Source organism: Mya arenaria, chromosome 11 (genome assembly GCF_026914265.1).
Source record: "Mya arenaria isolate MELC-2E11 chromosome 11, ASM2691426v1".
In the NCBI taxonomy this organism is placed as follows: Eukaryota; Metazoa; Mollusca; class Bivalvia; order Myida; family Myidae; genus Mya; species Mya arenaria.
The window spans coordinates 60,996,569-61,018,311 of NC_069132.1; the positions used below are offsets into that span (position 1 = coordinate 60,996,569).

The following is a 21,743-nucleotide window of genomic DNA, read 5'->3' on the forward strand; positions in this document are numbered from 1 at the left end:
ATCATGTGTGTGAAAGTATCATGTGTTTAACATTCCTTAAGCCATGCTTTTATTTTGGATTTTTGGATAAATGCTATCAGACACACGACTTTTACCCCGAAAAGGTATGAAATATCACTCGTGAACTAAATCGGATAGAAGAAATACTTGATTACCGGGACTATTAGCCATTTACAATCATTTTTTTAGATGTATGAACATTACACAAAATTAATCAATGTTCACGTGCAACTGTACAGTTCTAGTTTTGTGTGTATGGGTACTATTTTCACTTGCTATTTAGCTACATGTATTTACAGTATACTGTACAGTTCTAGTTGTTCATACACATATTTCATAATCATACCATGGTGAACTAACACAACCTCAATAGCAAAAATAATATAACAAAATGCCTTGTTTACAGACAAAAGGTAAGTAATGACAGACGACTTTAATACCTTATTTTTGTTTTACTATAAGCGAAAGTTGCTGCATCAGTAGATAAAATATCCGATTTATATAGACTTATAATTATTGTTGACCTATATAACCATCAAGTTGCTATATAAACGTTAAACGTGTTTATTTGATTAAACGCCTATTTTTATACATAATATTCAATGGCGTTGTACAATACATGCATACTCTATATATCCATCATAATATTTGAACATATTTTGATATAAGACAATATAAAGCAGTTAACCAATAAGATATTAAAACTTGCAACATTCATTAGATTGTAATTGTCTAAAGTAGTAATATATGTACATGAAGTAAAAACATAATTGGTCAAAGCAACCGATAAAAAATGAAAAATAAACAAACTCTAAGACTTAAACGGATGTTTTTTTTATCACCAAAGGCGACTGATGTCTTCGTTGCGTGATAAAAGAACATGGAGTCTGCCATCAGGGAGAAGCAGCTCTTTCCATAGCCATGGATCATTCACTGGAAAGGGTTCAAGCAGCTATACCGATTATGAACCAGAAAGCATCATCAACATACCAAACTCTGTTCTGCAAAAAAGAGCTTCAGTTCAGATTCACGGAATAAACGGCGAAGACATGCCCAACCTTGTTGGTTCTTCTGTGACTGAAGCAGTTTACCTAATACCCAAAATACCAAAGCTTTCCTCGAGAAAATGGCTCGTTGCTCCATATTGTTTACTATTCATGGCTTCGTATGTGGCTTCCGGGTCTATTTTTACGCAATACGTTTACAACAGGGTGCAAAAAGATCTTTTCCCAGACATAGATGAGCTAAATTCCACTGAAAAATGCCATGTGAATACAAGTGATCCGAATTATGTCATGCATACTGAAGTCCAACAGAAAGCATCTCATTGGAACATGTACTATTCACTCGCTGGTGGTATACCGGCAGTGTTTGCGAGTTTGTTTTTCGGTTCATTATCGGATAAATTCGGAAGAAAGTTCGTGTTCTTTTTACCATGTTTTGGAGCTATTATCAGGATGGGGGTTTGTTTGCTTGGAATTTATTTGGAATTTAATATGTTGTATTTCCTGATAGGATTTGCCATCGATGGAATGACTGGATACATAGCAGTTATGCTTATGGCCTGTTTTGCATATGTGGCGGATATAACCCCGCCTAAAGGAAAGGAACGGGCGTTTGCAATAACCATGGTAGAACTCTTCAATGGAATTGGGGCAACTTTGTTCAGCTTCATTACCGGTTTCTTTATACAAGATACGGGTTTCTTTTATCCAATGCTCTGCTCACTAGGATTAGTTATTGTCGCTTTAATTTTAGTCCTGTTCATACCCGAAAGTTTTACATCAGATAAAAGGGACACTGACGAATCAGTGTGCGAGAAGCTCGCTAAATCGTTTAGACTTTTTTTCGGAACGTCAAACACTGGGAGACGATGGCTGTACAACGTTTTAATGGTTATATTCTTGTTAAGTCTGTTCTCCATGTTTGGAAGATCCAGCGTGGAACCACTTTACCAACTGGACGACCCGTTTTGCTGGACACCTGAAAAGCTGGGATATTATAGCTCAGCCAAGAATCTGCTACAGAATGCCTGTGGGATGGGCCTTATCAAAGTAATGCAGATGGCGATGTCCGATGAAGCAATTGCCATGATGGCCTGTGTAACATTTGGTTTAAGCCTTGTGATAGAAGGGCTAGCCCAAAGCGATCTTCTTCTGTATATAGGTACAAATCTTACTTCCCCTATATGTAGAACAATAATCTGCCTTAAAGCTGCACTCAAACAGGTTTTCCGTTTGTACAACTTTTTTTTAATTTTTGTCTTGGAAAGAGCATTTTTTTGCGTAAATATCTGCAAACCAATGATAAAAGATTGCTGACAAAAGGTCAGATCGCAGATTTGCATATTTCCGTTCGAAAATTAATGTTTTATGGCTTAAACCGTTTAAGAAAAATGCATAAAACATTAATTTTTAAACTTAAATATAAAAATCTGCGATCTTATTTTTTGTCATCAGTCTTGTATCACTGGTTCCATGTTTTTTCGCAAACATTGGCTCGTTCAAAGACAAAAAATAGAAAAGTTGTCAAAACGTTCAATCTGTGAGAGTGCAGCTTTAATCAATACTAATACGTTTTTAATAATTTGTTCACAACCGCAAAAGGACATACATGTAGTTTGGTTTTATTTTAGGAATGAGATCTTGACTTTATTGAATTATATTTTTCAGGAGTTTTAATCGGATTTCCCGGACCGTTAGTCATACCCGTATGCAGGGCTTTGATGTCAAAACTAACATTACCTGGCCAGCAAGGTTGGTGTTTTAGCTACATAGTTTTGTACTTCGTAAAATAAAGACTTGCAGAGTATATTATTTTTATTATTATTATTATTATTATTATTATTATTATTATTATTATTATTATAATTATTATAAGTAGTTCTAGTAGTTGTCGTAGTAGTAGTAGTAGTAGTAGTAGTAGAAGCAGTAGCAGTAGCAGTAGCAGTAGCAGCAGCAGCAGCAGCAGCAGCAGTAGCAGTAGTTGTTGTAGTTGTAGTAGCAGCTGCAGCAGCAGAAACAGCAGCAGTAGCAGCAGCAGCAGCAGCAGCAGCAGTAGTATGCAGGGCTTTGATGTCAAAACTAACATTACCTGGCCAGCAAGGTTGGTGTTTTAGCTACATAGTTTTGTACTTCGTAAAATAAAGACTTGCAGAGTATATTATTTTTATTATTGTTATTAATATTTTTATTATTATTATTATTATTATTATTATTATTATTATTATTATTATTATTATAAGTAGTTCTAGTAGTTGTCGTAGTAGTAGTAGTAGTAGTAGTAGTAGTAGTAGTAGTAGTAGTAGTAGTAGTAGTAGTAGTAGTAGTAGTAGTAGTAGTAGTAGTAGTAGTAGTAGTAGTAGTAGTAGTAGTAGTAGTAGTAGTAGTAGTAGTAGTAGTAGTAGTAGTAGTAGTAGTAGTGTTTCTTTATGTGACCGTGATATTTATTCTACCAGGTATGTTTCTTTATGTGACCGTGGTATTTACGCTACCAGGTATGTTTCTTTACGGACCGTGAACGAAATGATATATAGAACGTTTAGCTTGTATTTTTTATGTGTATTTACATACATACATAACCTATTGGTTGGGGTTAATATCCAATGGAAACTACAGCGGACCAAATGACCTCAAAGTTTGCAAAGAGAATGAAAAAAGTAGTATTATTTATTACATGTATAACAAAAAAGATAATTCATATATACTGTTGTGGAATATATGATAAAATTTAGCTTACAAATATAATTCCTAATTTCATTACTAGTAGGTATTTTTTTTCTTTTTTAGGGGCAATATTTTCAGCTATTGCCTCAATGGAAACAATAGTGAGCACTGGTGGATCTGTGGCAGGAAATGAAATTTATTCGGCAACCCTTGGATACTATCGGGGTTTTGTATTCTTTGTATTTTCCGGTTGCAACTTCATTTGCTTCATTCTCATGGGGTAGGCATATATTTTGTTTTAATTTCACTTCTAGTTAGCTGCTATTGTAATATTGTTAAACATTATTATTATTTTCTGGCATGAATTTAAGCACCCTCAGTTTTTCTTTATTTCTTCAGAATCTACAAATTTGGATCTCGACGTGTGTTCCCAGTACCAATAGATGTCAGAAGCTGATGCGTTGTTTAATGCAGACCTCTTAGGAAATGTGCATTCGAAACACTTGACATTACTGGATAGGAATTAAGTGTTTGATACCTTTGTGAAAGTGTTCTTTATAAGTTTTCTATTGTTTTCTTCATCTATTTGTGTTTTTATATTATGTATCTTACGAAATATATTCACGCTAATGTACTACGATGTTGTTCTTAAAAACAACAACATTATATTAACATAAGACCTCCAGATGCATGTTCAGAGGAAATAAATCAGACGGCAATACCGGTTTGAATATAGACTTAATCTCGGAAATTCAGAAGACATTTCGAAACACATCCTACTATAACATAGCGTTGGGGTACTTGACCTGATGGTATCACTAACATATCACCCATTGTCACCCGCAATCCATCGTGTGAGTGTACCGATAAACTGCTAGTATCATCACATGCTAATAAAGATTGTAATACATGGGATTTATCGTTCGGTGAAATATTTCGATTATAAAATGTTTCGTCTTTATTCTACTTTTGTTTTTGTAATGGAATTGGAGCCATAATCAGGTAGCTTCCTTGTTTTATTCATTTCAACGGTAATTGTCAAATTCGTACGGTTTCAAAATGTTTTTGTGACTTCTTGAGCATAAATGCTAAAATCTGTTATACATAGTTAACGTCTGGCTTGATGTTTGGAATTATGTTCTTGATCAATTCAATTTTATTTCATTTTTTTTTTCAGAAAATTTAAGAATGTCTTATACGGACTATGACGATTTCCACGGGAGAAAAGGTTCTATTGGAGCGCACATAGATTATGACACGGTCAGTATTCCCGGGTCACTTGTAGAGCGTCAACAAAAACGGCCATATGAAGGACCGGACGAATCCTTGCCAGATCTTGTCGGATCCAATGTGACAGACACTGTGTATCTAGTTAATTCATCAGACTTCGTACATACATGGAGAAAATGGCTTGTTGGGCCTTTTTGTTTTTTATACATGGCGGCATTCGTCACATCATACTCAACATTTATTCAATATACATACTTTAAGGTACAGAAGGACTTGTATCCAAATATAACCCAAATGAATGAAACCGGTGCATGTGACGATGTTAATAAAAGTTCTCCAGATTATCAAAGACAAGTGAAAGTGCAAGCGCAATCCTCAGACTGGAATACATACACGTCACTAGCTGTAGGAATACCTGCTATATTTGCAAACATCATATTAGGCTCGTGTACAGACAAATTTGGAAGAAAGTTTCTTTTCTTTTTACCATGCGTTGGAACGTTAATTCGAATGACAGTAACATTTGTTGGTATTTATCTGAACATCAACCTTGAGTATTTCCTGATCGGATATATAATCGAGGGATGCACCGGGCAAATGTTTACCATGCTTCTAGTGAGTTTCACATACGTTGCTGATATTACTCCCCAAAAGGGAAAGCAACGTTCATTTGGAATCACAATGATTGAACTCGCTATAGGAATAGCAGTTGCTGGATTTAGTTTCTCCACCGGTTATTTTATTCAGAACTGTGGGTTTTACTACCCAATACTTTCTGCAGTTATTATGATGGCAATCAACCTTTTGCTCGTATTTCTGATACCAGAAAGTTTTCCACCATCCAAAAGAAATACAGGAGAATCGACTCTACAAACATTGAAAACAGCATACGATTTGTTCATCGGTTCATTTAACAGAGGTAGAAGATGGATGTACAACTTGATACTCGTTGTATTTATGCTATGTATGTTCTCCGTATTTGGCCGCGGAAGTGTCGAACCTTTATATCAACTTGGTGAACCTTTTTGCTGGAGTCCAGAGAAACTTGGCCGCTTTAGTGCTGTAAGAAGTCTATTGCAACAAATATGTGGCATGGGACTTATCAAAGTGTTTCAGAAATTTATGTCAGATGAATCGATAGCCATGTTTGGATCGTGTTCGTTTATTGCCGGCTACGTGATTGAAGGTTTCGCAAAGACAGACCTCGTAATGTACATTGGTATGATATTTCCCTTGACTCATTCTAGACATGTTGAAGAATTGAAAGAAAATGCATGGGTACGATAACTTTTGTTTGACTTGAAATTAGTTAAGTTAGTTCGATATATTGATAACCTCCTACCATATACTGTAATTTCAGCTTTAACGGGATACACGTGTGCAAATCAGTATCCTATCAGTATAATTTTCAGCACCTGTTGTGGCAGCTTGTGGATTGCTGACCGTTCCCATGTGCCGAGCACTGTTGTCAAAACTTACACGATCTGATCAACAAGGTATGTGCTATGGTTGTGTTCATAACATGTCTCGGATATCTTTTTAATTTTTTTCAATCGATTCCCTAACTGAAACAAATTCGCAATTTCCGCATTTGATAAATTTATGCGCGCGTCAGAAAAGACGGATTTCAAGTCAAATAATAATTATGCCGAAAATGTTTCCATATACTAATATGTTTACGTTACACTTTTAAATTACACTCGTTACCTTCACAGTAAGCGCATAGTTTGACTTGTGCTATCGTTGACCTTTCCTGAGAAAAATCCACCTTATTTTGTCAAGTAATCAATTCGATATCTTTTTTCTTTAAGGTGCTGTCTTTGCTGCGATCGCTGCTGTTGAAGCAACCGTTAACTTGGGCGGTTCCGTAATTGCAAACGCTATTTACGCATGCACACTGAGTTTCAACAGGGGCATCATCTTCTTCGTTTTCTCCGCTTGCAATGCAGTCGGATTCCTTTTGTTGTGGTAGGTTTGGGTTGAAAGAAATTCAATACATTTTTTTCTGTGTTAGGGTTAGCTTAATTGATAGTTATCTATTATGCAATATCAATATCTGCTGTCTTTATAAGAAATACAAAAATCACTAGGATTTGATTTTGATTTTGATTTTGAGTATAAGTCTCTGAAATGGGGTCTTATTTTCTTTCAATAACATGGACATGGTCGTTATATGGGTGTTGGTTTTTCTTTTCCAGGATATACAAGAGTGGTTCACTTAAACGCAAGACATTGGAAATAAGATAAATGGAGACATTATATTTCCGAAACATTGCTAACGCGTTATGGTGAATCTTCAAACTAACGAGAAAACAAGACGTGTCGACTTTCGATAAATGTTCAAATGCCATTCTTTTAAACCACAAAATTATATTTAATTTTATATCATCATTTATTCCCGACTTAACTGCATGCTTTCTGATAATCAAAAAATGCATTGTCCGTTATTGGCTATTTAAATACAAAATGCGTGTATTAAATGTTCCGAACTACTGTCAAAAACAACACCATGATTTAAGTATTACTCAATTCGGTTGTCGATTGTTTTCAATCAAACATTGTTAGATAATTCAGAAAAAAATATGTAGCTGTTTGTGATGCCCGTGAATGACCATAATAAATATATTATAAAATAGTGCACCAATTTCTTTCCTTTTGAATAGAATTATCGTTGCTGGAGATTTCCTCGGAAACATCTGCATTGATAAGGGGTAAATTCGTCGAGGTGTTATCGAATGTACTGTTCTGGTTCTCTTTTCCTAATAATGGTATATCGTCCTTTAAAACAAATCGACCTCCATGATTTTCAGATAACTGCTTCAATCCTTCATCAATCCTCAAAGCATAATACTGACCGGTTCCTTTAGTCTTTCTTTGACTTTCTGAAACTGGGAGAGCGTGGTCTACTAACCGTTGTTTTGGACCAGTGACTTGCTTTTTGTATTCTCCACAAACCATACCCAACGCAAATAGACTGTCGTTCCTGATGTTGAAAGAACAAATTATGGAGCCACTGTCGCCTGGTTTAGAAAATGGCTTCTTCAAATATCTCCTGTCTTCGATTATAATGCCACTACAAATTTGACCGCCAAATCCATACGAAACACAATGTTCAATGGCAATTCTACCAACTCCAGGGGACGAAGATGCACCCCATATATGAACTGGAAGTCCTGACAAATAATCCAATGTTTCATCGTCATCTTCTTTAAAATCAAATACATGACATCTCTTATCATCTCTCGTTTCTGTTTTGAATTTTTCATCCAACCACGGTAGCTGAGAATTATGCATTCCCGCTACTGCAATATCATGGAATCCAACCATCGGGGACAACACTTTCCCCACATCACACCCATCTATTACAAAGTCATCGGCGACCTGAAACATCGCTACATGCCTTGAGATTAGAGCATATATATCATAGGGTCGAGTTGGACCTCCGATGTTATGGACAAAACACCCAAGAGTTCCCGAGGCTGGTGATTCAAACACTTTGTGTCCACATTTGTAAAGATGATTCATTTCAGGTGAGATGTAGTTGAACTGGAAATGTTTCACATCTTTCGATTCCAAAAACGTTCGTATTTCTTTCTCCTGCTCTGTTCTGTCCTTCAACTTGAGCTTTTCGTCCATTAAAATCATTAGCGTACCAAATTTATCTCCGCAGAAGAGGACTCCTCCGAATTTTAATAGCTCCTGTAAAACCTGAGTGAAATGAAGAAAAAGACATAATATTGATCGATAAAGCGTATACTCTTACTAAAGATATTAAAATAATCAAATGCATCAAGAACGAGTACTTACGTTATTCTTAGTTCGTTGAGGTTTTCTCGGAAAGACTGGTTTTTCGTCGTCGGGGATACGACTTCTTTTGAACATGCATCGACTTTCCTCAAGAAGTTCTCTAATTGGTTGTGCATTTTCCCTCAGTTGCTTTGACATCTGCACAATATCATCTACAAAGTAAGCAACTATTCATAAGTCTGGCATGAGTTATTTGAATAACATGTCGTACAAGTATAACGTCGCATGTTTGAAAACAACCGTATGTATGTTAGAACAATACACATATTTCCTCAGTCATTAATATAAGCGTTAAGAAACTTTACAACAAACCTGTACATTCCGATGACATTAGTAGCATGTTATTTCTGTACAGCTCTAAGTCAGTGACGAGTTTTTCTTCCTTAATTATGTTGGAGAGATATACAAGCGCGTTGACAGTTTCTCTTGCAAATTGGAATGCAATTCTCTCTAACATCTTTTCCAACATGTTCTTCAAATTCTGCTCCACTCTCAATGAAGTTTTTCCCTCGGCGTTGTCGGAACCTGTTACTCCCTGAAGAAGGTCGTCTGTTGTTAGAAAGCAGGACTGGAAAAATGGTTTACAGGCGGCAAGAATGGCTTCAGTTTCATTTTCATTGAGAGATCTTGAAACCAGAATAAGTACTTCATTGTCAGATCGTCTTTGTTCGAGTTCTGTAAGAAGACATCTTTCTTTTATGCGGACGAATTTTACCGCCTCGCTGGAAGGCAGTGGCTGAAAATCTTCTAGAGAATAGCCAAGGAAGAAAACGTTGAGCGTGTATTTCTGTCGAAAATTAAATAATTTGTTTCTTGTCATCTCTAGGCCGTTTGCATTGAGAAAATTGTCAAATTCTGTTTGAATTCCACGAATTTCATGGCAACTTTGCAAAAAGCCAGGTAACAAGTTGCTTGAAACTTCTATTGAAGTTGATACAATTGAAACCATGTGCGATATTACTGAAAAAATCAAGAACAAATGTTAAGAATTGTATAAAGCAGACACACAATTGCTATGCTCAGACGCAATTTAATATAACTTGCAATATGTATTTGACACATAAAGGCAAGATCAACTTTTTATGTACTTGTTCATAGATCAATGTCACATTGGGGGGCATTTGTCACATACTTTGACAGCTCTTGCTCAATATTCTTTGAGAAACAAGCTATGTTAAACTCTTTTACTCAGGTGAGCGATTTAGGGCCATCATGGCCCTCTTGCTTTGTGTTGTGGGCAAACATATGACATGACAGGAACATGTGAACTGTGAGAAGGAATTAAAACTGAGAGCAAATGCACATTTCTGAAGTGGTATGAAAATCATGATTTAGGGTAGTACATTGTACATGTATAAAATGAAATTTATAGATACATACGTTCGACATGGTCTTTGACGTTGTAGAACCTGTGAATAACAACTAATACGTTTAATAATATATCACTTAATTGTTAAATATGGTGTAAAACTTATGTTATGGTCGATATAAATGGTCGATCCAATACTTAAACAATATATTAGTAAATCAATGAAAACATGTTGTTGCCTCTAACTGAAACTTGTTTTGATATATTTACGACAGCTCTCGTAGCTAGGCTTCCTATGCAGGAACATATATGTGTAGGCCTTTTATTCATTTTGCTTACCTCGAAGATGAACCTGTCGCCGCGTTTTCGCTCCCATTCACATCAGATTTTAACCGTTTGTATCGAAAACAAATGTGATTCGAACTGCTGCGGCATCTTGGACAGAAGTGATTGGAACACTCCTCACAAAACGCAATATTTTCTTCAGAATGGCAAATATTACACGGTTTTAACGTTATATTTCCCATTGTTAGTCCATTTTGAATCTTTCATATACATGTATAACCAACCTTGTGAAAATCCTCCGTTCTATACTCTTTATGGATATCTTACATAAACAGGACTCCTTTCACTGACTGCCTAAATGGTCTTATTTATTCAATATGAACCAGGTTTAACTTTATAAATATTAACTGACGGCCAATTTGAGAATGTGTCCCAGTTATAAAGTTGCACGCGTGCCAATACTGAAAATCAGATACTCCAGTGCAAAGTGGCTAGAAACTGGCCCAGAGAGAGCAATAATTGATAAGCATAAAGAGAGCTGATTTTCTACCTTCAGTACCCTGAGCGTGTTGTGAGTACGTGTATACATATGCATGACGTAACACTTGAATTTCGTAGATGCACTTTCTTATTTAAAGCATTCATGATAAAGGGTGTGATGTTAAACGATTTACGCTCAAGCGATGACGAAAGTGATTATACATCTATATCTTTATTACAAAGGTCAAATGTTAAACTATGCAAAATGACACTTTGTCCTCCTTTTCAATTTCCAGCATAACCTTCTGTGCAAAGTACTACGATTCTTATGCATATTTTATGTTTGTGTTTAATTTACTTTTTCTTCAGATTATCGATTCAGAGCAGCTAACTAGTTTTTATTCTGAAAGGCATGAAAACTCGTATTATTAGAATAAAAAAAGTACAATTTGACCCCAACGAAGCCTAACGAAGTTTGCAATGCGAGTTGCTATCTTTTCTTGGTAAATAGTCTGGTGGTATTGTTGTCGAGCCAGTAATTTTAGCACATACTGGTCCCAAATGAGACACAGTTTCATAATGGCAAGTGTGGTATATCATGTTTGTATTTGTTGGCGTATTTTATGGTACTGTTTATGTGTTCAACATCTGCATGCACCAAATATGAAGTTCATTGTTAAGGACATATTGTGTGATAACTGATAAGCAGAAAAACCTTAAACAGAAAAGGCATGCACTCTTTGGTTGAATAAAGGTTGATACGGTCACTTTTTCACTTTTGAATGTTTTTCATAAAATAGCCCTAAACGTAATATTAGTATTCATGATGTACGTGTCATCTTCCTTATTTGAGGTTGAGGTTGATATTGACCGCAAAAAGCGCACAGAAAAGAGCATCGATTGAATGCTCATGTGATCAAGCTCATGACTGAAAAGGAAATGGCGGGTCTCAGATCTAGTAAGGGAAATAACTGCTGTAACGTGACGCAGAATACGGAGATGAGTTGTTCATCCTAACATTTGACTTAAAGAAGATAACACTGATAGTTCAGAACATATTATTTATTTATCTAAAATATAACACTAAATAAAGTTAAATGTAATGTCCCGTTACTGCATCTTTAGGAAGCAGATATCATATCAAATTGTCTAGGGTTAAACTGATTGTTTTTTTTAATGTTTTTTAATATACTAACGCCTCTAATGAAAACGAAAACGACGAAGGAGACGAACCGCCGCTTACTCTTCAGAGGACGAGCAAGGGGACTCCTGGGAGGGCCTTGTTTGTGAAACTTTAAAGAAGTGCCAATCGGAAAACAAAGACAAATTGCAAAACTACCTGAAAATTGCGGGCATTCCGGTAGATGATGCAAGGAAAAGAGCAGTCAACGTCATCAAGAGCAAATATCGTAAAATAATGGCGCGAACTTTTAACGCCACTATCCTATGGATTAAATCTCTTTAATCTGATCCTACTTATAAATCAATTAAGAAAACAGCATCCGATCTATATCTGCTCGAAGACTATGGCACTAAAAAGGCCTGAAAATATATGACTTAGAAGAGACAGTACCTGTTTGACAAGGTTCTAAAGTGGTACTACCAAATCTTCCTTAAATTACCTATCCGCTAGAGCACCGAGGAGGAGGATGGGAAGCGACGCCGAATTACACCTACAAACCAGTGCTAGGGGTCGAAAACGAACTTGAGAGAATGAGAAATGCGCCCATAATACGCATTATCGGGCGTCTTTAATCAAATAACTGAACTTACCTTTTATCTAACGCTGTTCATCTTGTGTTATATTTTGGAAAAATAAATATGTATTGAGGAATTAGTGTTCGTTTCGTCTTCTTGTCGTTCCTCTGATTTTTAAGTGAATCAGGACAACCCATAAGAAACTAAATAAAATTAATAAACAGTTTTAGCAAACACATACAGTATTAGCAATAATTATATCGATCAGAAAATTGATCAGTTTCACCTTCTTATTTTACCTAGACATTTTGATATGATATCTGCTTCCTAAAGATGCAGTACCGGGAACATACGGTAAACATTATCTTGCGTTGTATTTTAGATATTAGTTACTAAATAGGGTGTTTTGAACAATCAGTGTTCTTTAACTATCTTTTTTAAGTCGATAGTTAGGACGATTAACTCCTCTCCGTATTACGCGTCATGTTACAGCAGCTATTTCCTTTGTTGAGAACCGCATAATAAATGAGTTTGCTTATCACATTTCAAGATGCATTGCATAATAAATAATAAATTAATTGGTTCACCTCAATTCAATTGGCGCCCTTTTTTGGATCGCTTTTTTGGCAGTAAACCTCAACCGCAAACATGCACCACTACAACTATTAGGTTATGGGATAATCTTTAACAGTTACGAAATGCATATCATATACACCTTTACAATGAAAATCAAAACGCTTATAGCATTGCAAGTCTTTCGGCCTACTACGTTTTGTGAGTATAGTCATGTAATGCCGAATGGAGCGGGAAGTGTGTGAAGATTTCTCAGTTTTTCTCAATGTCGGGAATATAGCTGGACCGAAAACGAGGTGCAAGCCGGGATTGAGTGGTGAAGCCGCGTCTGGGCCCCTGAAAATTATGAAACCCTAGCATGCTAATAGTGATTTCTGATGCCTTTTAAAACCGTGTACCTGTACCTACATAAACATACTGAAACAAAATGTTTGTTAACGTGTGATTTAATGCTTTTATCTTAACAAAGTCCATTTTTCACTACAAGATCAATGGCAATGTTCAAATTCCCGATACACATGCATCAGCGCTAGACGTGCCATGCGCTCTGTCCGCATGTTTGCTCGCAGTAACGGTTGATGCCTGAACGGCCAGCAGGATGGTGAGTACAGTAGACATTCTCACGTAAGGATCAGGATTGATGGATGCAACAGTTTCATTCAGTTTGCTTGCTTTGTCAGTCTCATCTTTCAACTGCCATCTAGCCTCCCCTGGTATAACTCCGGTGTACAAGGACTGATTTCCTTGCGGTAGGTCCATTGAATACTCCGCAAACATGAGATCTACCATTTCCTCTGTGCAAAGGTTGAACTTGTACGGAATCAAGTACTGTGCACAGAACCTCAGCAGCAAGCAGTGTGTTCTTGACACAAATGGTCAAAGGAAGGATGTAGAGAACTCGCTGCCAATACTTGTGTGGGCCATTGGTCGGTGGATTTGCCCGGTTTCGTTGGTGTTGTGGCAGATGCAGCATCGAAGATTCAATCTCAAATTTTGCTCTAATTCCTTTGGCGCATTCAAACAATCCTTCCAACACATGAGGATCTTCCTTTTCGTTTTGGAACTGGCGGATGACAGTCAGGCATTATCGTATTGACTCAAATAAATCACAGTCGACTATCTGAAGAGGGACTGTATTTTGCAGCAACAACAAGTCCGAATATGAAGTCAACCTTCATGATTGAAGCGAAGTGGTGGCCGGCCTTGTCATCGCCGTCTTCCTATCGTTGCTCCATGGTATGGAACAAATGAAAAAATGCCGTGCGTCTTCTGAATATTCAATTGGACAAAGGGCATGGAATATGCAAATCAACGTGCAACTGGCCAACGGTGCGCCGAGTTGTTTACTTAACACCCGTCAATTAAACCATAAGTCACGTCACTATTGTTTACAGTGGATGAAACATATACGTACTACAGTTAAGGCCGAGAGTGTCATGTTACTGATTCTGCTTTTAATTAAAGCTTGTATAACTTTGTAAGGGTCGTGAAAAAATGTGCAATCCCGGACTGTTTGGCGTAAAGGCAGCTATATACGCGCCTAGTAATTTCAGTCCAGTGTATAGAGCATGTTGCATATGCATGTTTATTAATAACCGATATAAACATGTTTTATATTTTGTCCAGGGGTGACATGGGTTGAGGGCAATATTAAGATACATCAAAACATAAAGGGAATAAATAGTATGAGTATGTCCAGAGGAATTTTGCGCGAGGATCCTGTCATTATAGACAGGGACCATAAACATAAACTTTATCAACCATCCTCGGCACCCCAGTCTATCATTACTTATATGATACCCTGGATATTACGAGATTTTTGCGACTTATTTGCCCGAGGTATCATGTATATCAACAAGTCCAATGAATTTGTTTGAACGCATATGGTTTAGCGGGCATACTGTGGTAATAAATTAAATACGACTCATAATGGTTTTTACTTTAAAAAAAAGACAGGCCAAAATGCTTTATACGTGGCAGTGCATTGTTTCTGAAAGCAAAGTTTCAGATAAGGCTTCATATGCTATTGAGTATAACTCCATACTTTTGTAATTATTTTGGGTATTCCACATCCTGAATCAGAACTTCAGATGACTGATACTTCATAGTTTTGATTTAATTGAGTATCAGCGTAAAAATCTTTGCAAAGGGATTCATGAGCACGCATATTCTATCTTTAGATGTTTATGTTAATATGTTTTTCAAATTACATTTTTACATTAATATACAGAAAACCTAGGAGGCCGAAAGCCTTTCAAAGCTTTAATTGCTTTGATTTTATTTACTACTAAAGCAGATCATAAAGTATTTGTTACCATAGAAAGTAAGTAATAACAACCATCATTGCTTGATATGCAAAGGCAGGCCCTTGACGTTCGAACCGTGCACATTTTATGATATTTCCATTTCTGCAGTGTTTAATGAATAAACGTTATACGAGGTAATACACCACATAAAATACTGTATCTTGCAATCAAGCAAAATTGGTATGGTTTTCGATGTATTACATAACGACTGTGAAGTCTTTATTCGCGCTTAGATTATTGAGTCTTGGACGCCACGTTAGATTATATATATGGTCGGTAATATGTTCCATATGCAATGGCTGAAATATGGTGAGAATTTCATTGGAATCTACTTATTTATATTTAGAAATAAAAGATGTATAGTTTTGTACAATAGTCAAAGCATTAACACACAATTTAAGGAAAATTTGGACGCAAACTTAAAAATAAAACAATCACCAAGGGCGGCGCGAGGCCGTCAATCAGATTCTTGTTTTAGAGGGTCTAGACTGCCAAAATACGCAAACATATTTTCTAGTATATACTGCCATGCCAATGTTTCGGCTGCCGGACAATAAGTCTGGTCAAAGTTATTTTGAATATGGCTGGTGTACTATTGTATTTTAATTTTGTAGAATATCCAGCTCGGGCAAGACTTAAGCCATAATAGTGCGAGTTAATGTAACATTTGGACATTCATTATGTATGGTGGCATATGACTGCTGTAAGATAACCTGTTAACGTTCGCGAATTGTTTCGTGTTAACCACTTAATTTTCGCGATAGTTATCTAGCTATCTAGATAATATTCGCGTTACTTTTTGGTAAATCTAATTACGTTAACCAGTTATAATGTTACTTATTTAGTGGAATTCACAAACAATAACTAGTTAACCTGTTGATGATGTACAGCAAAAAAAAGGTAATAGGTGGCTGTACTGGGCACCTTCAAGCCTGTTTTTAGTCTTATGATATGTATCTTACCACAAAGTCAGTACGCGAATATTAACTAGATAGCTAGATAATAATCGCGAAAATTAAGTGGTTAACACGAAACAATTCGTGAACGTTAACAGGTTATCTCACGGCAGTTATCATTCGGAACTCCTCGGCCATTTTGTTGTTTTTGAAAAAATGGCCGAGGAGCTCCGAATGGGCAGTTATATGCCACCATAATTATGTTCCCTTTAACAGAGTAGAATCGCCAAAACAAAAAAAAACGTAAAATACTCTGAAGCGGCTGTTTATATGGATTAGGGCAAGACCGACGTTTTCTCGTTGTGCTCACTTTTTAGAGATTGAACTGAAGGTGAAACTAGGTGAAACTAGTTTCACCTTTAAATTTTGGATACAAGCCATTGACTCTTAAATGTTAAACAGTAATAGAAGGTTAAAACAAAATCTGAAATCTGAAACTTTCCTTAGTTCAATTTATTTTCAAGTGTTTACTCGCGATATCTGAAACAATATTTTTAACCTACTGAACATCTATAAATAAATTATACTAATTATGAGACAAGTTAAGACCAACTAAAGTTTAAGCTTTTTTCTATGCCCTATTCAAAAACGTAATCGATAAATATCGTGCGCTTAGAGTATTTCACCAATAGTTGAATGTAAACAAATATTATGCTCAGGTTGCCAAAAGAAAAACCATGAAAGGTATGAAAAAGAAAGGGAATACGTCTACGTCTATTTTGCAATGTTTGTTTCCTTGTACGTTGCGTTGAACTTCTTCAATCTTTCATAAAGGACACATAATGAGGTAGAATGGAGCAGCGTGGTTCATTCAGATGATACATGACAATACAGTGTGCTACTTGCTGGATATTTCTATGCGATCTAAATATCAGGTAAAATAAACATTCAGTTTTATGTTTAAATGATTATGTTTGAGGATGTTTTTTGTCACAGCTATAGCTTTCTTAATGATACCTGCATCGGTAACGTTAGAATCATGATATAAGACAATGCTGAGATCTGCGAACTTAAATCCACATTTGTTGGAGGTTCTTTGTCTTAAAGGTAAAATCTCTTTAGAAAAATAACTGTTAATATTGACGCTCCAAATGTTCTTTTAATTTAACATATTGCTGTAGAACGACTATCTAAACATTGTATTGTATTAACTTGCCAATGTGTGTGCATACGTTATAACATACTAATGGTTATCTTTAAACCCACCTTTATAGTGTGACTGATAGATTGAAGTACATTTGGGCTTATTTCTAGAGGATAAAACAATAGTTATTTATTCGGACTTTTTATCATTAGGATTGAATCTTGATATAAAAAATGTTATTTAATATTATCTTTTTTCTAAGGCAAACGTTTGATTTTAAAATCTACTTTAGATGAGACAGACTGGAGCATTTAGCAAATCTTTAAAAACACTTGAGTTTTTAATACTTAGTACGAACTCAAACATCCAAGTGTTTATTTAAATCAAGTGCCTCAGTTAAATATACGGATGTATATAGTAGATGTGATAATAGTTTACCACTTGGACATGATTAAAAACTCGTGTTCGGTTCAATGTACACTTTTCATAAATTAATAATTAATTATGGAATTGAAAGATTTTTATTAAGACTTCTTTGATGTACTAAATAAGAAAGCATTAAGCCTATAATGTTTGACAAAGAAATAAAAGCTTCATTACAAGAGGGTGTCCTAATCTAGAGTAATAATTGGTATGTACACGAGGTCAAATTGACAACCTATTTGTTTAGTCAAACGTAGGCACACAATTAGCCATAACATACTTGTTGAGCTTAAATCAATAATAGTTTTTAGGGAATGAAAGAAGTTTTCAAACATCACAATGGTTAAACGTTTATAATAAATGCAATTCAAGTATAAATATAAGCTATTATATTTAATATAGTGAAGCTCATTACAGAGTTTATGAAAGACAGACGGCAGTGTATTTATCATGGAACTTAGTAACAAGACAAAAACAACCGTCCCCCATGTATTAATACGCCAAACGTCATATTTCTATCAATAAATAAAAGTGCATTCAATTAAGTGATCTTAAAGATGCACTCTTACTCCTAAATAAGAGTTAACACAATTATTTCAAATGTTTAAAATACAAAACAGGATAAAAAAAAAATGTCGAAAACAAAGGTACCTATGAAGGATACCGAGTTTAATTTAAAAGAAATGTGCAGAAAACACGATATTTCTACCTTATGAGATGGTAGTAGATCACAGTAAATATTTTAGCACTCACCAATCATTTAATACTTGTGCGTTTTCAGCTGTAAATAACATGGTTACAATCTTGTTGTCAGTAATTAATAGTTTCCATAAAATCTTTATTTAGTAAGTAGTTAAAGGTGTATCATTCAAAATTTATGTTTGTTATACATGTGTATGTATTGATTTTGAATAAGAGTGTCATTAAAAACTGAAAGAAGTTTTCAAAAATCACAATGGTTAAACGTTTATAATAAATGCATTTCTGGTATAAATATAAGCTATTATATTTTATATAGTGAAGTTCATTACAGAGTTTATGAAAGACAGGCGGCAATGTTTCTGTCATGGAACTAAGCAGCAAGACAAAAAAGTGGTTGGGTTAGGGTTACATACTTTTGAAAAACAGATGGGGTCGATAGTGTTAAGTTTTTTTTATTGGGCTTTATACAAGAACTTTATTGTCATCATTGAAGAATGACGTTAAAGATATCTTCTGTATATATATATTCTGTATAATGCTTAAAAGGTTTTGAAATACATATTAACACATTAAAGTGACACTATTATTTAAAATCAGTACATACACTTGTATAACAGAAATAAATTTTGACAGATAAACTTTTAACTACTTACTAAATAATGTATTTATGGAAAATATTAATTACTAATAATAAGATTGTAACCGTGTACTTAATAGCGGAAAGCGCAAAAATATTAAATGATTGGTGAATGCTAAAAGATTTACTGTGGTCTACTATTGTCTCATAAGGTAGAAATAACGGGTTTTGTGTTCATTCCTTTTTAATTGAACTTGGTATCCTTCATAAGAACCATTGTTTTCGTCAATAACTCATCCTTTTTGGAATATTAAAACAATATCATTAATTGTGGTAAATCTGATCTGGGGTGTAAGAGTGCATCTTTAAAAAAAACAAATGACTATAACAACGGTAGGATCGGTGCCGATTTCGTACGTAGGGTCGGGTAACCCGAACTTAATGTATTTTTTAGGCCCAAGACAAAAATAATTATGAAATCAAATCGTCCACCATGCATTGATACGTCAAACATCATATTTTCTATGAATAAATAAATGTGCATTCAATTAAGTGATCTTAATAAGGCGTATTAGTGGGCAGTGATTTAAGTTAATTGTATTTTTGAGGCATTATCATAATTCCATTCATTATTACTTGGATATCCGTGTACATCTACTTTCATTAGTGGGAAAGATCGCATTTAAACATGTAGGATACAATAGTGAATAGATGCGTACTTAAAATTCACTTGACATGAGTGTCCTACCAGGAAACTCCAATTGGGGACAATCAGAACTGTCCAAATTCTTCAAATCGCTTTAATTGCGTAATAATTTGTTTGTTTATCTATTTCAGTGGGCGGTCTGAAAGGAGTGGAAATAGAGGGCGAAAAGGAAAGATGGAAATGCCTTCAGTGTCGCTGAGGAGAGAGACAGTGAAGGCTTAGGTCTCAGAAGTGCCAAGTTGAATAAAATTGAGATTACGGGAAATAATAATGTCAGGAACGAACATTTCATATTCGGAGAGCATTGGGCCTTTAGGGTCGGGAATGGCTATCAACGAAAGTTTGACCGACAGGAATGACATTCTGTTGAGAATGAACAAAGAAAAAGTTATTCTTCTTTTACCAGTAATTGTCTACGTGTTTGTGTGCATCGTTGCTGGTATAATAGGAAACGTTTTCGTATGTTATATTTATACGCATCGTCTACGACGTTCGCCTTCAAGGATATTTATACTGTTTTTAGCCATGTTGGATTTGATATCGTGTATCGTCGGGGCGGGGTCAGAACTTTCAGATCTCTTTCAACCACTTGTGTTCACTGCAACTTGGTCCTGTAAAATTCTGAGATTTGGGTTGTCTTTCACTATCATTTCAGCAAGTTTTACTCTCATATGCGTCGCCTTTGATAGATATTACAAAGTCTGTAAGCCATTAGACTCATTTCCTATAAGAAAAATAAAAAATCTGTGTATAATAGTGGCTGTGTTGAGTTTAGTACTGTCATCCCCAGCGTTAGGCCTGTTTGGACTAAAAACCGTCAACACTGACGTCAATGGTATTACCGGAAGTGAATGCTCCACCGCTGATGACGTCAGAGGTACACCATTGCCTATCGCGTATTACGTCATACTATTTACAGCTTTTGTGGTGTTATTGACATGTTTTGTTCTTCTCTACGTAAGAATTGGAATAGAAATTTGGAAACGCAAACGTCTGACAATCGGCGAGACGCTTCCAACAATTTTTCAAGAAATAAAACAAACCCCGAAAGTAAAATATACAAGAAACAACAGTGTTCAAGCAGACGACATGTCTAGTCCCTCGTGCCAAACAGACGACGAGTCACGTGGTCACAGCGAGTCACGCGCAGGTTGTGAGAACCCCGCTATATCAGAATCGGAAGCCACTGTTGTCAGTACAATGAACAGAAACATTATGGTTACACAGACTGATAGTAAATCAACCCTTAGACCAAAACCACTTTTGAAAAGAAGGAAATCCAATCTAGGCAGAATGTCTATAAGGACAGTGCGGACAACAAGCATATTTTTCGCTGTTTCTGCAGCTTTTGTTGTCAGCTTTTTACCATATTTAATTGTTAATGTGTTAAAATTTACGAAAATTGCCTTCCATGAACTCAATAACTCCACAGAAGAAGTGGTCTACAACCTTTGTGTACGGTCATATTTTCTTAGTAACTTTATTAATCCAATTATTTATAGCGCACTTAATAACAATTTTAGAAAAGAGTGTAAAAAGTTATTAAAACGCACGTTAAAGAATCTCAAATCCTGTTGTATTTGCCAAAAACAATAAAATAAAATAAAATGTGTTTTCATTTCATTTTCAATTATGTTCATAACCTGTGTCTTTCGATCTTTTTAAGTTTTATGTATTACATGTATCTAGAAAAAAAAACACGATTTCCAATGTAACAAAGATCTGAACAACGTAATAACACTATAACTCGCAAATGTTTCTCACCGTCCAAAAGAGCTTAAAGAATTACAATTAATGTACAATATTATTCTTTTCGTCAATTATAATGTCGTGTTTTCCTTCAGACATAAAGATATTGTGAATTGTACTTATAGCTATAAGATAACTTCTTTAATGGTGAATTTTGTCATTTGATGATACGATTTTTAAACTTAATTAGAAA

At 35.4% G+C, this 21,743-nt stretch overlaps 4 protein-coding genes across 4 annotated transcripts; 3 read left to right on the top strand and 1 right to left on the bottom strand.

The window, feature by feature from the left end:
- On the top strand, positions 1–4,517 carry LOC128207164 (proton-coupled folate transporter-like). Its single transcript, XM_052909941.1, has 5 exons — positions 1–104; positions 848–2,166; positions 2,673–2,756; positions 3,789–3,945; positions 4,065–4,517. The coding sequence occupies exons 2-5, from the start codon at positions 855–857 to the stop codon at positions 4,120–4,122; spliced, it is 1,611 nt and encodes a 536-aa protein (XP_052765901.1). The 5' UTR covers positions 1–104; positions 848–854; the 3' UTR covers positions 4,123–4,517.
- Positions 4,518–4,547: 30 nt separating this feature from the next.
- On the top strand, positions 4,548–7,203 carry LOC128207167 (solute carrier family 46 member 3-like). The gene is made up of 5 exons (XM_052909943.1): positions 4,548–4,667; positions 4,843–6,114; positions 6,308–6,391; positions 6,707–6,863; positions 7,094–7,203. Exons 2-5 carry the CDS (start codon positions 4,854–4,856, stop codon positions 7,140–7,142), a joined length of 1,551 nt encoding a protein of 516 aa, XP_052765903.1. The 5' UTR covers positions 4,548–4,667; positions 4,843–4,853; the 3' UTR covers positions 7,143–7,203.
- A 62-nt stretch (positions 7,204–7,265) lies between these two features.
- On the bottom strand, positions 7,266–10,789 carry LOC128207165 (uncharacterized). The gene is made up of 5 exons (XM_052909942.1): positions 10,351–10,789; positions 10,083–10,111; positions 9,015–9,662; positions 8,703–8,854; positions 7,266–8,603 (listed from the first exon to the last, which is right to left on the bottom strand). The coding sequence occupies exons 1-5, from the start codon at positions 10,536–10,538 to the stop codon at positions 7,521–7,523; spliced, it is 2,100 nt and encodes a 699-aa protein (XP_052765902.1). The 5' UTR covers positions 10,539–10,789; the 3' UTR covers positions 7,266–7,520.
- Positions 10,790–16,930: 6,141 nt separating this feature from the next.
- Positions 16,931–21,413, top strand: LOC128207500 (alpha-2A adrenergic receptor-like). The gene is made up of 2 exons (XM_052910452.1): positions 16,931–17,184; positions 19,933–21,413. Exon 2 carries the CDS (start codon positions 20,072–20,074, stop codon positions 21,395–21,397), a length of 1,326 nt encoding a protein of 441 aa, XP_052766412.1. The 5' UTR covers positions 16,931–17,184; positions 19,933–20,071; the 3' UTR covers positions 21,398–21,413.
- The last annotated feature ends 330 nt before the right edge of the window (positions 21,414–21,743 follow it).